General features: G+C 39.6%; 1 protein-coding gene across 1 annotated transcript in view; it reads left to right on the top strand.

Annotated features, from left to right (window-relative positions):
* The window catches only part of LOC145782560 (dedicator of cytokinesis protein 1-like), a 48,471-nt gene that overhangs the window by 25,931 nt on the left and 8,064 nt on the right, over positions 1-14,476 (top strand). Inside the window, exons 23-41 of the mRNA XM_082594366.1 lie at positions 3,085-3,155; positions 3,519-3,625; positions 3,964-4,088; positions 5,840-5,935; positions 6,666-6,764; positions 6,891-6,985; positions 7,436-7,514; positions 8,005-8,105; positions 8,269-8,327; positions 8,626-8,774; positions 8,961-9,046; positions 9,357-9,513; positions 10,379-10,510; positions 10,707-10,910; positions 11,760-11,864; positions 12,156-12,297; positions 12,698-12,779; positions 12,928-13,012; positions 13,523-13,609. Of these exons, the coding sequence (XP_082450492.1) occupies positions 3,085-3,155; positions 3,519-3,625; positions 3,964-4,088; positions 5,840-5,935; positions 6,666-6,764; positions 6,891-6,985; positions 7,436-7,514; positions 8,005-8,105; positions 8,269-8,327; positions 8,626-8,774; positions 8,961-9,046; positions 9,357-9,513; positions 10,379-10,510; positions 10,707-10,910; positions 11,760-11,864; positions 12,156-12,297; positions 12,698-12,779; positions 12,928-13,012; positions 13,523-13,609 (2,061 nt within the window). The remainder of the gene's footprint in view (positions 1-3,084; positions 3,156-3,518; positions 3,626-3,963; positions 4,089-5,839; positions 5,936-6,665; positions 6,765-6,890; positions 6,986-7,435; positions 7,515-8,004; positions 8,106-8,268; positions 8,328-8,625; positions 8,775-8,960; positions 9,047-9,356; positions 9,514-10,378; positions 10,511-10,706; positions 10,911-11,759; positions 11,865-12,155; positions 12,298-12,697; positions 12,780-12,927; positions 13,013-13,522; positions 13,610-14,476) is intronic.

Below are 14,476 nucleotides of genomic sequence, written 5' to 3' on the forward strand. Positions count from 1 at the left end.
TACCTTCAAATTACCATTTCATCTCTTGCAAAACGAGCAAGGACTATTATTACGCAATAGCAGCTTCAAAGATGGAAAAATACAGAAAAACTTCTTACCTTGATCACCTGATCTCTGTTCATCAGGAGAAAATAGACCGAAAATCAGATTTTTTGAAATAACTTTTTTTCTGAAGCAGATAGACCTTAATATTCTCTACATCAGGTATAGGAAACCGACCCTTCTGCGCATTTTGATACTAATTTTGTCGATCTATGATGAGCGGTTCCGGAGATACGGCCAAATTTCGAGATTTTGAGGCCCAAAAATTTCAAACCTTGTGGACCACCTCAATATGACGTCATGATTGAAAAAAATTTGGGGTATAAACTTTTTACCCCAAATACCACCAGATGGGACCCCAGGCATTTTGAATTTCAAAAATGGTGAAAAAATGAAACACCCTAATATGCCTACAACCACTTGACCCCTTGTGTATACCGGCTGTAGGTTTTGTTTATAAACTTAGATCAGAAGAATATTATTACTTATTTTAAGATTCACGCTATACCGTATGTCTTTAGTTATCGCTTATTGTAGCAAGTACTCTATTATTTGCTGCTGGAGGTTATAATTTGTAAACAGGTTGACTTGCTGCAGTGCAAAGTTAGGTGGTGACACACGTTTTTTGTGATAAAAGCAATTAGTATTAGATTATCAGGAAACCAGAAAAAAGTTTTATTATCATAAAACAACGTGTTTCTTCATCATTTAATATGTTTTTGCTTAAACTTCTGAGTTAAATGCTTCTACAAATCCAGAACGGATATTGCTGTGTTTCAGTTTTGTCAATATACTGGGTTTCCTGGTGAGTGTTGTACTGGCATACAGCTATGAAGAATGGTGCTGAGGAGGAACTTAATAAAATGGGGGAAAGCCGAAACAAAGTATTCAGACTCATAAAGCAAATGAAAAAGGATGGGAAAGATATTGTAGGGGGAAGATGTATAAGGAGTGGAGATGGGAAGTTGCATTTCAGCCCGGAAAGCAGAGGAGAAGTGTGGAAGGAACATATGGAAAATGTTATGAATAAGGAGAATGTATGGGATCATATGACAGAGGTTGATCTGGTGGAGGGTCCAGTGGGAAAGGTGACTCGTGATGAAGTGGTGTAGGCAATGGGGCAAATGAAACTGCATAAAGCAGCCGGTCCATCAGAAGTGAGCGTAGAGATGATAAAAGCAAGTGGAGAGTTGGGAATTGAAGTAATGCTACAACTTAGCCAAAGGGTATTAGATGGAGAGGGAATGCCGGAGGAGTGGAAGCATAGTACTGTTATTCCACTGTTCAAGAGAAAAGGGGATGTGAGAAGTTGCAGTGCATATAGAGGTGTAAAACTACTAGAGCATGGAATGAAAATTGTGGAGCGAAGAGGTTGAGAACATTGGTGAAATTAAATGATATGCAGTTTGGATTTATGCCAGGAAAAGGTACAGTGGATGCTCTGTTTATATTGAGAAGAATGCAGGAGGAATACCGAGAGAAGCAGAGAAAACTATATATGTGTTTCGTGGACTTAGAAAAGGCATTTGACAGAGTACCAAGGAAAGTGATGGAGTGGGCAATGAGGAAAAGAGGAATACCAGAGGTATTAGTGAGAGCTGTGATGTCTATGTATGAGGATGCAAGAACAAAAGTGAGAGTTGGATCAAATTATTCAAACGAGTTTTTTGTGAAGGTTGGTGTACACCAAGGATCAGTTTTGTCACCTCTGATATTTGCTATTGTGGTTGACGTTGTAACTGAAGGAGTGAGGGAGGGCTTATTGAGTGAAATTTTGTATGCAGACGACCTGGTCTTGACAAGTAATAGTATGGAGGGACTGGAGAGAAAGTTTGAGAAATGGAAAGAAGCATTTGAACCCAAGGGTATGAAGGTGAATCTTGAAAAAACAAAAGTGATGGTGAGTGGAGCAGAAGGAACAGTTGTTGAGAGCAAAGTAGATCCCTGTGGAATATGTGGCAAGAGAGTGATGAGAAATTCAATGCAATGCAAGGAATGTGGAAAGTGGGTACATGCAAGATGTGCTAATGTCAAGAGAGCCGCAACAAGATTGGCGAAGTGTTTTGTTTGTGGGAAATGCAGTAAAGGAAGGAATGAAGTGGAAGGCCATGATGGTGAGTTCTGCCATGGCATCGAAACAGTGACAGACTTCTGTTATCTGGGTGATCGGGTAGATGGAAGTGGTGGATGTGAAGCAGCGGTGACAACAAGGGCAAGATTGGGCTGGGCAAAGTTCAGGGAGTGTGGGGAAATGTTGTATGGCAGAAAATTTTCACTAAGGATGAAAGGCAAAGTATATCGGAGCTGTGTGCGGCCTGCAATGCTATATGGTAGCGAGACATGGGTATTGAGAGAGAGTGAACTGGCAATCCTGAGAAGAACGGAAAGGTCAATGGTGAGAGCAATGTGTGGGGTGAAAACGAGAAGGGAAAAAAGGACTGAAGAGTTGTTGGATGTGCTAGAGATGAGAGACCATAGACCAAATGGCAAGGGAAAATGGAGTAAGGTGGTATGGACATGTGATAAGGAGGGAGGAAGGAAGTTTTCTTAGAAAGGCACTAGATCTAAAGGTGGATGGGAAGAGGAAACGCGGTCGTCCAAGAAGAACGTGGAAACAACAAGTGAAGGATGAATTTAAAAAAATCGGACTGAAGGAGGAAGATGCAAGGGACAGGGTGAAATGGAGAAAAGGGATAAAAACAATTGCTGCGCGGAAACAATCGGCCACCCCCACTAGTGGGACACAAACAGACGATGGATTATGATGATGATGATACAAATGATGCGATATAAAACTAGGCGCATCGAAAGCGTCTTTAGATACTTATTATTCGCAGTTTTGTGAGTTTTGTTGAACTACTGACACAGGCCAGTCACCTAGATTAACAGCATCAACTTTCGTATGAAAGTAATAAAAATAAAAGTGCGTTCCTTAAGCGCTGACATCTAGAATCGAACCATGGTTTTTGATTTTGATATCTTGCTATCCACCAGCTCATCGATTAAAGTTAAACTTTAATTTAAACCAAACTCATTTGTCAGGCGTTCGCTTTGAAATGCGTCCCTTCTGTCATCAAGGACACCGTCACTGTTTTTGAACCAAAAGAGTTGAGGTTAGTTCTGAATAGCAGGATGCAAGCATCTACAAAACATTTTATTTCATGAACTTATTCAAGATGATGTTAAAATCGATTGCTTTTACTATTTTTGTCTACCATCCCAGCATGCTACAAGATAGCATTTATACGCTAAAATAAATACGTTTAATTCAACTCTGTACTAGAGCTCACAACATCGAACAGATGCATAATAAATTCTGATTTACTCCGCTGCATTTTGTGCTTTGTATTGAAGATTCGGCAGCGACATCTTGATCGTTCAGTTTGTAGTTGATCGTGTTTCCGTTTCTCATTTCGATATAATTTTTTTACTACTTGGAGCGAAAAAGCAGTGAAATGCATTCAATTTTGTTTCAGTCTTTTGTTGCTGGAACTGATTCAAAACGTGCCAGCAGAGCGACTGATCAAGCAGAAGCTCCAGTGCATGCTCGAGATAGTCCACAGTGATATCTTCAAGATGAAAGGTACAGCCACATTGGTTTTACCGGTAATTGTGATGAGCCAATATACTTGTGGTCAAATTTTTTTAGCTCCGTTTATTTTTCTCTGTACACTATCCGACAGATCGGGTTTAGATGGTTTTTGAAGGATTTGAATGCTGCTTTCAAACTATCTGCACTCATTTTGCTGCGATACAACCTTGTTGAATTATGTTAATATAAGTTTTCTCCCAACCTGTTTTTACCTTACAAATCGATTGTTTTCTCCGTGCGATATGTGTATTGTATACCTCGTATGAAAATAAATCTGAAAAATGATTATATTCGGAGAGACTTAACCATAATTTATTTTCCACTTGTAGACTGCCGATTAATCTTGCTGAAGATGGTGACTCTATACTTGAAAGATCTCATGGAAAAGGAAGAGGAGTTAGAGACTTGTGGATTATTGTTGGGTGACGTTTTAACTCTTCTTGCAACTAACAGCGTGAGTCATCTGACATAGAAACCTTAAATAGACGTTATGTGATGTTGATGCGATGGTTAACATTACGTACGACTTTTCGAACTTGGCAACACACTTTTGTCCATAACCCAGTAGCACAGACTCCTCAAGTAAAGAACTGGAACCTCCCATGCTCGGGGTTTGTAACTTGAGTCTGAATGATTAACTTGAGTCCTGGCTTAAATGACTTCTAGAGAAGCTAGAAACACAATCTTGGATTCTATACTAGGGTTTTTGAGGATGGCGAGTTCAATAGTGTTACTTTCAACAATACCTGAGGTCATTTTCAAGGTCAAAATATCATATTTTAAGATCAAATTACAGAATTTTGGTCATTTTTGCCCATTTTTGCGTCTAAATCGTAAAGCAAAACTGTTTGAAAGAAGTCTGTGACGAAATATGATATTGTGCACCTACTGCATCTATTGTGTAAGATATTTTCTCTACATCGCCTAAGTTCTTTGAAGTTCTTTTTGTTTATTTTCGGAAATATTTTGGTGATTTCATATGCCCTAGCAAAACATTGCGGTTCCAAGCCTTTGTGACGTAACAATTTATTGAAATCAAAGCTGTAATTTGCATGGCAAGACTGAAATGCGTTGCCGGTTTCGTTTTGCTGAGTTGTTATCCTTCGTAGATGCACTTTAGCTAGTAGTAATGCTGCTTGTACTACTTTAGCTAACATTCAATTGAAAGCTTGTGTCCTCACTGTAAGTGACAAAGAAAAGCCTTTGGGATGCCTCAGCTCAGGGGGCAAGAAAAGCTTTCCAACTAGTGATAGACATTGTCTATTATAGTGTCATCTTGTTATGTATTGTCAATTTGTGTATTATATTGTAATCATTGACTCTTTTAGATAATAGCCATAGTGTTGAGAAATACATATGATGTTTATGTAATAGCATATTTCGTCACAGACTTCTTTCAAACAGTTTTGCTTTACGATTTAGACGCAAAAATGGGCAAAAATTCTGTAATTTGACCTTAAAATATGATATTTTGACCTTGAAAATGACCTCAGGTATTGTTGAAAGTAACACTATTGATCTAGCCATCCTCAAAAACCCTAATATAGAATCCAAGATTGTGTTTCTAGCTTCTCTAGAAGTCATTTAAGCCAGGACTCAAGTTAATCATTCAGACTCAAGTTAAAAACCCCAAGATCGCAACATTCCAGTCCTTTACTTAAGGAGTCTATGCCCAGTAGTAAACTTAGGAGGCCTTCAGAAGTGTTTAAAGAGTTCTCCTTGCTGTTTCATACTGGTCCTGAATGAGGCAAGCTGGCTTTTATACAAGCAGTAGCTATAACTACCCTCTTGCAAATCAGTTGTTTTTTACATTGATTCAACGTGTGCGGTCTACAAACGTTGTATCAATGTAAAAATATACTGGTTTTTTGACGGTTTCTTTGGTTAAGCGTGGTTAAATGGGGTTTCCATAGGTGTTCATATCATTGGCAATATGGGGTTGCAGTTACATCTGATTTTAGAAGAGAAATTCTTCATGCGACCAATCAATGCGAAACGTTGTCATACAGCAATTATTGTGAGCTCTAAGCCCGAAAGTTAACGATTATGATTTACTTCCTGTCGTCTTCCAACCTGTTTTGTACCAGTCATTTAAAGCCTCTACAGATCTACAATTCTGTCATGAATAAGTTTCAAACGCAACTTCCTCAAGTGAAGTCCAAGCTTGCATGAGAGAACTGATTGAAATCCTCAATGTTTTCATAGGACTCCACGAAAGGAGACATCCAGGAAATGACCAACGTATTGCTGAGGACTGTCATTAGAGTTGTTATCAAACAGGACCGGCAGAGTCAACTCGCTGTAAGTTGTTTTATTAAAATTTCAACCGTTCTCAACAGATCATTGAGAACTTTTCCCATACACGTGTGGTATTCTCAGTAAATTTTTCGGAACTGTGTTTTCGAAAACTTGTGCAATTCGCTATTACCACAGCAAACTCGCAGCATCAAGCTAAAACAGGTCGTTAATATCTACATTGTGAAGTAAGCAACAATCATGCTTCTAAAAGCGAAACTCAATCAATTGCATTCTCAGTAAAGACTGCAACAAACGAAGTTAGTGAATGAAGCAGCTATTTATCTCGGTTACAACTTCTTCAACGTGGTTCGCCTTTGTAGGGTATTCAGAATGTTGTGAGAGTCACAAAAACTATAAACTATAACTTCGTATATTGGTGAAGCTTTTGATATGGAATAATTATAATTTTTGCTATTTTCATCATGCTACCTACTCTAGTGTCTAAAAAGATTAACAATACATGCTTAACCTATAAAAAAAAATGCATGAATTTGTTCACCAGACAAAGATTAAATCCACATTTTGGTATCTATGCTGTTTGATAGCCTGATATTGTCGACGCCCGACAGTGTGAAATGCCCTCTTCTTCTCATCACTAAGCCAGTCTTTCATATTCACTGATACTGAAGTCGCGAGAAAAACGTTGTTCGCTTCTAAATTACTTTAAATGAAGATAATATCCATTTCTGTTGAGCAAAACCCCGAGAAACCAACTTATCTGCTTTCCGCCCAGGGCAATTACGTCGCATGCATGATCTCCATACTACGGCAGATGCAGGATTACCATTATGAAGCATTCATATCTGGTTTCCCCAACAAATACGATTTGACGGTGAGTTCTTGTATTTCAAACGCTTTTCATTGATAAATAAGCGAGCTGTTGTGCGAGGAAAATATTTTTTATTTTTTGCTTGAAATTTTCAATTTTTATTTACGTCAATTATGATCATTGCAACAGGACTTTCTTATGGAAATCTTCACTATGTTTCAAGACTTGATAAACAACAATGTCTACAGACAAGACTGGATCACTATGCTCTCCCTCCAGAACCTGTAAGTATTAGCCGGCCAGTCTCTTCATTTTGCCTCATGACGTTTCAACTCTTTTGGTTAAGCTCTTCAGATAACGAGCGCCTAATTACTTGCGGTTGCGCAGGTTGAAAACGTTGTGTTTGTTCCGGCCTTTTTTGCATCAGTCTGACGTCTCGAGACGTCGATGTAGAAAAGGTAACCGGTTGGAAATTGTTGGCCTGCTTAGACAATTAAAAATTTTAGTTTGTCTTTTGCTAATGTGTACAATATGTGGTAGTTGATTTTGTTCATCTTGGGGTCTTTCTTTGCCTTCCTAGTGCCACAGTCAATATCTCATGTCCATTTATATAGATTCGTTTTCTATTTTTTGTTGCACTGAAAAAACAGAAGAATCTGAATCGGTCGTAAAACACTTATGGTCTTCCTCTAAAACAAATTGCGTTAGAATTCATCTTCTGATTTTCTGTGCAGGACTTTGATGAAGTCCATCAAGTTCTTCACCAAGACCCTTAATAGTTTATATCTCGACGAGGAATCTTTTCAATATCAGGTAATTTTATTTGAATAAGCAATAAACGTTTAGTGGATAGAGCAATACATAATGTTTGAACATATTTCGCGAGTAACTTCGTTGTTTCACCGCCTGTGGAAGAAGATTCTTCAAAAGAGAATTGATTTGCTTGCCGCGATGATGAATTGTTTATTTTTATATTTCTCTGTTACCAATGCAAGTTTGTATTTCTTTTCATATTCTCCCTTAGAGTCGCTAAATATTAGAACACTCGTTAGTTAGCCACTGGGTGGTGTCTTCAGCGGTGGACTTCAGGCCCTCCACACCAGAGATTTGTACCGCGGGTAGTCCATGACATGACCCCTCTGTACCTCACCGCACTCACAGGCAGCACTCGTTGCCTAATACCAACGAACATAATATCTGCACCAAAGCGTTCTACACCAGTACAAAAAGCAAGCAGGCACCAACGCTGGAAACTTTGCTTGTCGCTATAAAGAATTAATTTTCATAATTCCTTGCTATTTAGATTTGGAGCAACTTCTTTCACCTGGCCGTTGCGTTTCTCACCCAGAAGTCCCTTCGGATGGAGATCTTCTCTCACAACAAGAGACAGAGCATGATCAAGAAGTTAGTGAAAGGTTGAGCCATACCGGTCATATCACAGCCCGGCTGATTCTAATTGCATGATAACACTTCTAATGACGACATTTTGGGTATCGGCATCATGCAGCAAAGTGCTCTGGAATGTCTGTTGTCTAGCTATGAAATGTCTGATTATGTTCTTTTGCAGATACGGAGATCTACGGACCCAGATGGGATTCGAAATTCGAGCCATGTGGTTCAACTTAGGTAAGTTGTGTTTTTGAAAATCTCTCCTATCTAATTTTAATATTGTGATAAAAATTTAACCTTCAACAAGTTTATACATAACTCTCGATCCAGCACTTACCCAGTCAGCAAATCAGTCCTTTTTACATTGATTTAACGTCTCAAGACGTCTCAAGACGTCTTGAGACGTTGAATCAATGTAAAAAGGACTGATTTGCTGGCTTGGTAAGTCTCGTTCACAAAAGGGATCCCACTTAATTACCTCCTCATGGACGCGGAGGCGATTTGATGTTCACCATCAAGACCTTGTAACTTTAAGGTCCTCACAAACTCAAGTTCATCCCGGACATGGTTGGTCCTGTGCTGGAGATGACCTTGATACCGGAGACTGATCTCAGACGTGCCACCATCCCCATCTTCTTCGACATGATGCAGTGCGAGCTTCACAGCACCGGAAGCTTCAGAATGGTGAGTGGGGGTGTCTTCATCGTGTCATCGAATCCTCTTCCACTTCACCGTTGCATTCTTAAACAAATCCACTCTGAAAAAACTTAATCTTCAAAAAAAAGTTAATTTATAAGTTTAACTAATTAATTTTATAGATTCTGGTTACTTGTGATTGACTAAGATTACCATCATCTTGTATCGTTTCAGTTTGAATCCGAGATGATCACAAAGCTTGATGTCCTCATTGAAGCAGGAAGAGGTGATGTGGAGTACCAGAAGATCTTCCACCAGATGTAAGAATGGATTGTTGCTAGATCCCAGTCAGTAAATTAGCTCTTTTATGCATTGATTTAACGTCTGTTGACATTGAATTGATGTTAAAAAGACATTTGCTGGCGAGGATCACTTGACCTTTCTCCGCCCGAAAGCTGCAAGATATTAAAACAATGTTCTTTCACATTTACGCAACGTTTTTAAGATGTCCATAAAAATGAACTTAAGCAAACGATTTAAAAGTAGAGAGTCATTCCCAGTTTTGCTTGTTACTTAATCTTCTCAAACTCCAAGGAAGGCACTAAGCCGCAATCTTTCATTACATTCCAGCATGACGGAGTGGTGCAGCAAGCATCAATACCTTCGTGCCACCGGGATCGAGTTCGTCAACCTGGTGGAGAAGCTGCTGGGTCGCTTGTTCGATTACCGGGAGATCATACGGGACGAGAACAGAGACAACCGGATGAGCTGCACTGTCAACTTGCTGGTGGGTGGTTTATTGTCATCGCTTTGTTACTGCTTTCCCCACTCAGCTAAATTGCTCCTTTTTACATCTGAAGTCCACTGGGGTCCAACAAAATGCGTCCATTTACATTGATTCAACGTTTGCAGACGTTGGTTCAAACGTTGTTTCAAACTAGCCTGGTTTGAAATGATGTGGTTCGTTTTAAAAACTAGATTTGGATAAGTGTAAAACTATCCAAGAGTAAGATGAGAGTGGCGGCTTCCCAACTCATGGGTAGTTTTGCACTTTATCCAAATCTAGTTTTCAAAATAAACTACATCATTTCAAATTCGGCTTACAAAATTGGCCCTTTTTACATTGACTCAATATCCATTAAAGCTGCCAGTGCGGATCACCACACTTTCTGGTCTGCTCCAGTGAACGTTCTGTTTCAAAATGGTAACTACATTTAAGTCAGGATCAGGGTTTGATATGTTGCCACAGTAGTTGCCAGCCTGAGGTAAATTTACTCTTTGGGAATAAGCTGCATCGATGGAGTGCATTAAAAAGAGCAAAAAAAGATATAACACGATTTACATGACATGTGCACAAATTTTGATCCGAAAACATCTGATGGAAGTAAATTTATCCTTATGAAACTAGCTTGGGTTAGCGAAAGTAAAAAGATTGATAGTCCCTGTCGTTTCGGGTGATGGGTTATGTAATGAAATGGTGTTTCGCTTTATCCCCGCATTCCCCAATATTAAGGGAACGAAGTAAGCATCTGCTGGGTCGCACTGTTACCGCCTTGATGCTGAGTTGATGCAAACTCTTGAGCAACCATGTCGATCGCTTCTAATCCACATTCATAGGGGTCAAAGGTCATTTGAGTCGTCTACTTTTGCAGAACTTCTACAAAGACATTGGGAGGTTGGAGATGTATGTTCGTTACTTCTACAAGCTATGTGATCTTCATCTTGAATGCGACAACTACACAGAAGCCGCCTTCACGCTGTTGCAGCACGCTAAAGTTCTTGAGGTAACGCTGATGAGTTATTCAACCAAGTTTAATTCGTTGTGTCTTTGTTGTGTATTTATGATTTCACTTCATTCAGGCCTAATAGTGAAAAGTCCAGAATAGTCAAAAAACAGTCTCTCGTGTTTTGTACTTGCGAAAAGTGCGATGTGCTTAATGAATAAGACACTTTTGAGGTTGAAACCTTTGTTCATTTCAGTGGTCGGACGAGTTGCTAACGACTCAGCATTCCCGGTACAAAGACGCGATGACTCAGCGAGAACTAAAGGAGGCACTATATTATGACATCATCGACCTGTTCCAGCGAGGCAAGATGTGGGAACAAGGGATTAAACTGTGCAAGGAATTGGCCACCCAGCACGAAACGGAAACATTTCGTTATCAGCAGTTATCAGATATTTTGGTGGGTCTAATTTACTTCTACATTTTCATTCAAAGGAATATAAAACAATGTCAGAGTGGCAGCCCTGACATAGATCACACCGATTTTCCTCCGTTTCTTATTCCTCGATTGTCTCGCAATCATAATCATGTTTTATCTTGCGCTCATTGCGGCACACTACAGGGCTGTCACATTACAATCTCAGATGCAGACTACTGGAACCAACTGCAGTAAATGACGTAATAGTCATCGAGTCAGCTGCTTCCATTAGTTTGGCTTAGCACTGAACGTTTTGCCGAAACAACGCGTACTCTGGAGCGCGGCGTCGAACCGACGTCTTTTCAGAGCGTCGCGCAGATGTTCTTACCCTCTCGACTACATAGGGAATAGTGCAGAATGAAACGGAAATTTTCCCTTGTTCTATACTTAAAGTTTTTTATATTCCATACGAAGAATCTGTAGTTCATCATGTTCGACTCTGTCAAAAATGACTCAAAAATGACCGTAAAAATGACCGTATCCACATTGGCAAAGTGTTTAAAGCTTTGTATATCCTGAGGGGAAGTGACTGAAATAACCAATCGTGCGATTTGTTAGGCTTCGTTGCTACAAAATAGTTTCCTTACATGCAAATGCTATCAAAAAGCTTATTCCAAACTGTAATTAACAGAAATGCTTTCAAACTTTCGCAGCACACTGTAATAAGAAGGCAATATTAAAATGAACACGTATTTTTTTTCCGAGTAAGTATGTCCTTCCATTCCAAGCACGCTTTGCTTCTATGCATCATCAAATTAAGTTCATGTTTTGTTTCCCTGCACAAACCTATTAAACCTTAAATTGTGTGGTGATTGTTTTCTTTTCTTGCAGTTCCGCCAAGCTGACTTGTACAAGAACATAACCAGTTCTATCCGCCCTGAACCGGAATATTTCTTTGTCGGGTACTATGGCCAGGCTTTCCCAACTTTTCAAAGGGTAAGGTATTGTATTTACAAGCTTAATTCTTATATCAAAGTTTGGTTGTGAAATGCTTTAGTAGCTTGGCCTCGTCCACGTTAATATGGTGCCGACTAATGTTCTTAATGGTTCTCAGTGCTTCTGAACATTAATCATTGTTTGAACAACGCCTGTCTGGCAGATACAAGCTTTGTTTATGGAATTCGAAAAACCAATGCTTCATATATGTAATGTAATCATATAGATTACATTACAACGAAACGTTCAAAGTGACTTGGATGTTACAAACCACTGCATTTCTTCCAACAGAATCGGACCTTCATCTTCCGTGGTAAGGAGTACGAAAGGTTGGATGATTTTACCACCAGGACTCTGAACCAACTTCCTAACGCGCAGCGGATGAATACCACCGCCCCACCGGGAGATGACATCCTCAACTCGAACAGCATGTGTATCCTTCACTATGACGTCACTGACGTCGCCTGGACGAGAATGACGTACCAGCTGCAACTTTCGATTCGCGTGAATGCTCTTGAGTTGGGAAGGGATAGAATTTGTTGAAGTGGAGTTCTTTTATAAAATTGACGTTTTTTAAATGATAATCTCAATCCCACTTTATCCGACCAATTTGGCTTGGTCTCGATGTGGTTCGATTAGGTTGGATGTACAATTGTACAATGTACATCAGGTTATTGGCATATTTATGTGGTTATATTTTCTACTCTGCTAGATGCTAGTCATAATGGTCAATTGAAGACACAGGCCCATCTTTAAATAAGCGACAAAATATATTGTTGTGATTAACTATTCGCAAACAAACGAAGCTTTCCTTAACACGATTGCCATTCTAGACGTCCAAGTGTACACAGTGTCCCCCATTATGGAAGAGCCACCTCATTTTAAGGGAAAGTCAGTTGATGACCAAATACTAAAGTGAGTACTCTGTTTTGTCTTAGTTTCATTCATTCCCATCATGCTGGTCTCATTGCTTGTTGGTTGGACTAGTGGGATAGGGGTTCGAATCCGCACCTCAACATCCTGTAAAACCAGAATGATCCAAGTTTGTGCAAATTTGTTACAGTTTCTACAAAGTGAACAATGTTCAACGCTTTCAATATTCGAAGCCGTTCAGGAAAGGACCGAAAGACAAAGACAACGAATTCGCGGTGAGGTTGTTTGCTGTTCGAAGGAGGTGTTAAAGTTTTGATGGTTGCCCTATAGGATGTTTTTGATCAATTTTAGAAAGTGTGATCTGTATCCACTATTCAAACAATTAGCTGATTTTATACAAAAAAAACTTGCAAACGTTTGCTAGTTTTTGGCAACTATCAAGTTTTAACCAAATAGAGCGGACAAGATTAGTTTATGAAGTCACGGTTTGTTTTGATCATAATGTCAGTGAAGTCTCTATTCACAACTTTTCTAATTGAAAATGCTATTAACTAAATATCAAGAACCGTTGAAGTCAGCATCCGGCGTATGTGCGTAACAGTTTCACACGAGATACAACTCAGCCATTTACTGTCTTAGCCCGCAGTGGTCTAATCTCGTGTCAAACGTGGTTAGTGGTTACGTTGGGCTCATTTTTTATTAAATATACAAACTTGGCGCTGACCGAGCCTTGCCCAACTGTAAGACGATGACTACCATTAATTCAACTGTAATCGAAATTCCAGAGCATGTGGATAGAGCGGTACACCTTCACAACCTCCTACAAGCTTCCTGGGATACTTCGATGGTTCGAGATCAAAGACACTGTCAAGGTAGGTCTGTGACTCTTCCCAAAGTTAAGTTGTACTGGTGTCAGAATATTCTACAAACCTGTTTCTTGTATTCAGCAAAGCATGTACTTCATGATTACGGTTCTTTATTTGTCATCAATGTTAAAAATAGCTTCGTTAAAACGCTGGGATTACCAGATTTATTTACCACCAATTTTTACCGCGGTGTTCTATCAAACACTGTGATAAAGCATCTAGAAAAAGGCTTAGAAAAGGTCAAGAGTGTATGACGGTTTAAGTAAAAACTTTGAAAAAATTACACCAAAAACAACAATGACCGGTTCCAATGGGATGATTTCGTGGTAATTCTAGTGTTAAATAGAATAATTTATTAATTTGTGTATGTAGTTTTGTGTACTCGTTTAGTGACGGGTTTCTGAAAAGGAAGACATAGTGCTGTGGCTCGAGGTGGCCCTTCGAGAACATGCCATTCTTGATTGGTTTTTGAATCTTTATCTTCGGACTGACAAAGCCTTGATTGGTTATACCGGTAGTTTCGTATACTTGTAGAGGATCTTGACGCAGGGCCGGTTACCGAGATTGGCAGAGTGAAGTTTTCCGATTGTTAAAGTCTTGTTGCTGGGGAATTATTCCATTCATGAAGTGCCGCTGAATGGAGAGCAGTCCTGAAATGCGTTGCTCAAGCGCACACCCTGAGAGTCGAACTTGCGCCGCGTGATCTTGAGCTCGGCGCGTAACCGCTTAGCTAACGGGGCGGCATACGCATTGTCGGTGGTTGTTTCCATGACTTGATTGACGAACTGATCAATGTACGCATTGTATTGCGCCTTGTCTGTGCCTCGTTTGAGGTGCCGCTGCACATCCTGTCGTCGTGTAGCAAACATTTTA

Source organism: Aplidium turbinatum, chromosome 13 (genome assembly GCF_918807975.1).
Source record: "Aplidium turbinatum chromosome 13, kaAplTurb1.1, whole genome shotgun sequence".
Taxonomy (NCBI): domain Eukaryota; kingdom Metazoa; phylum Chordata; class Ascidiacea; order Aplousobranchia; family Polyclinidae; genus Aplidium; species Aplidium turbinatum.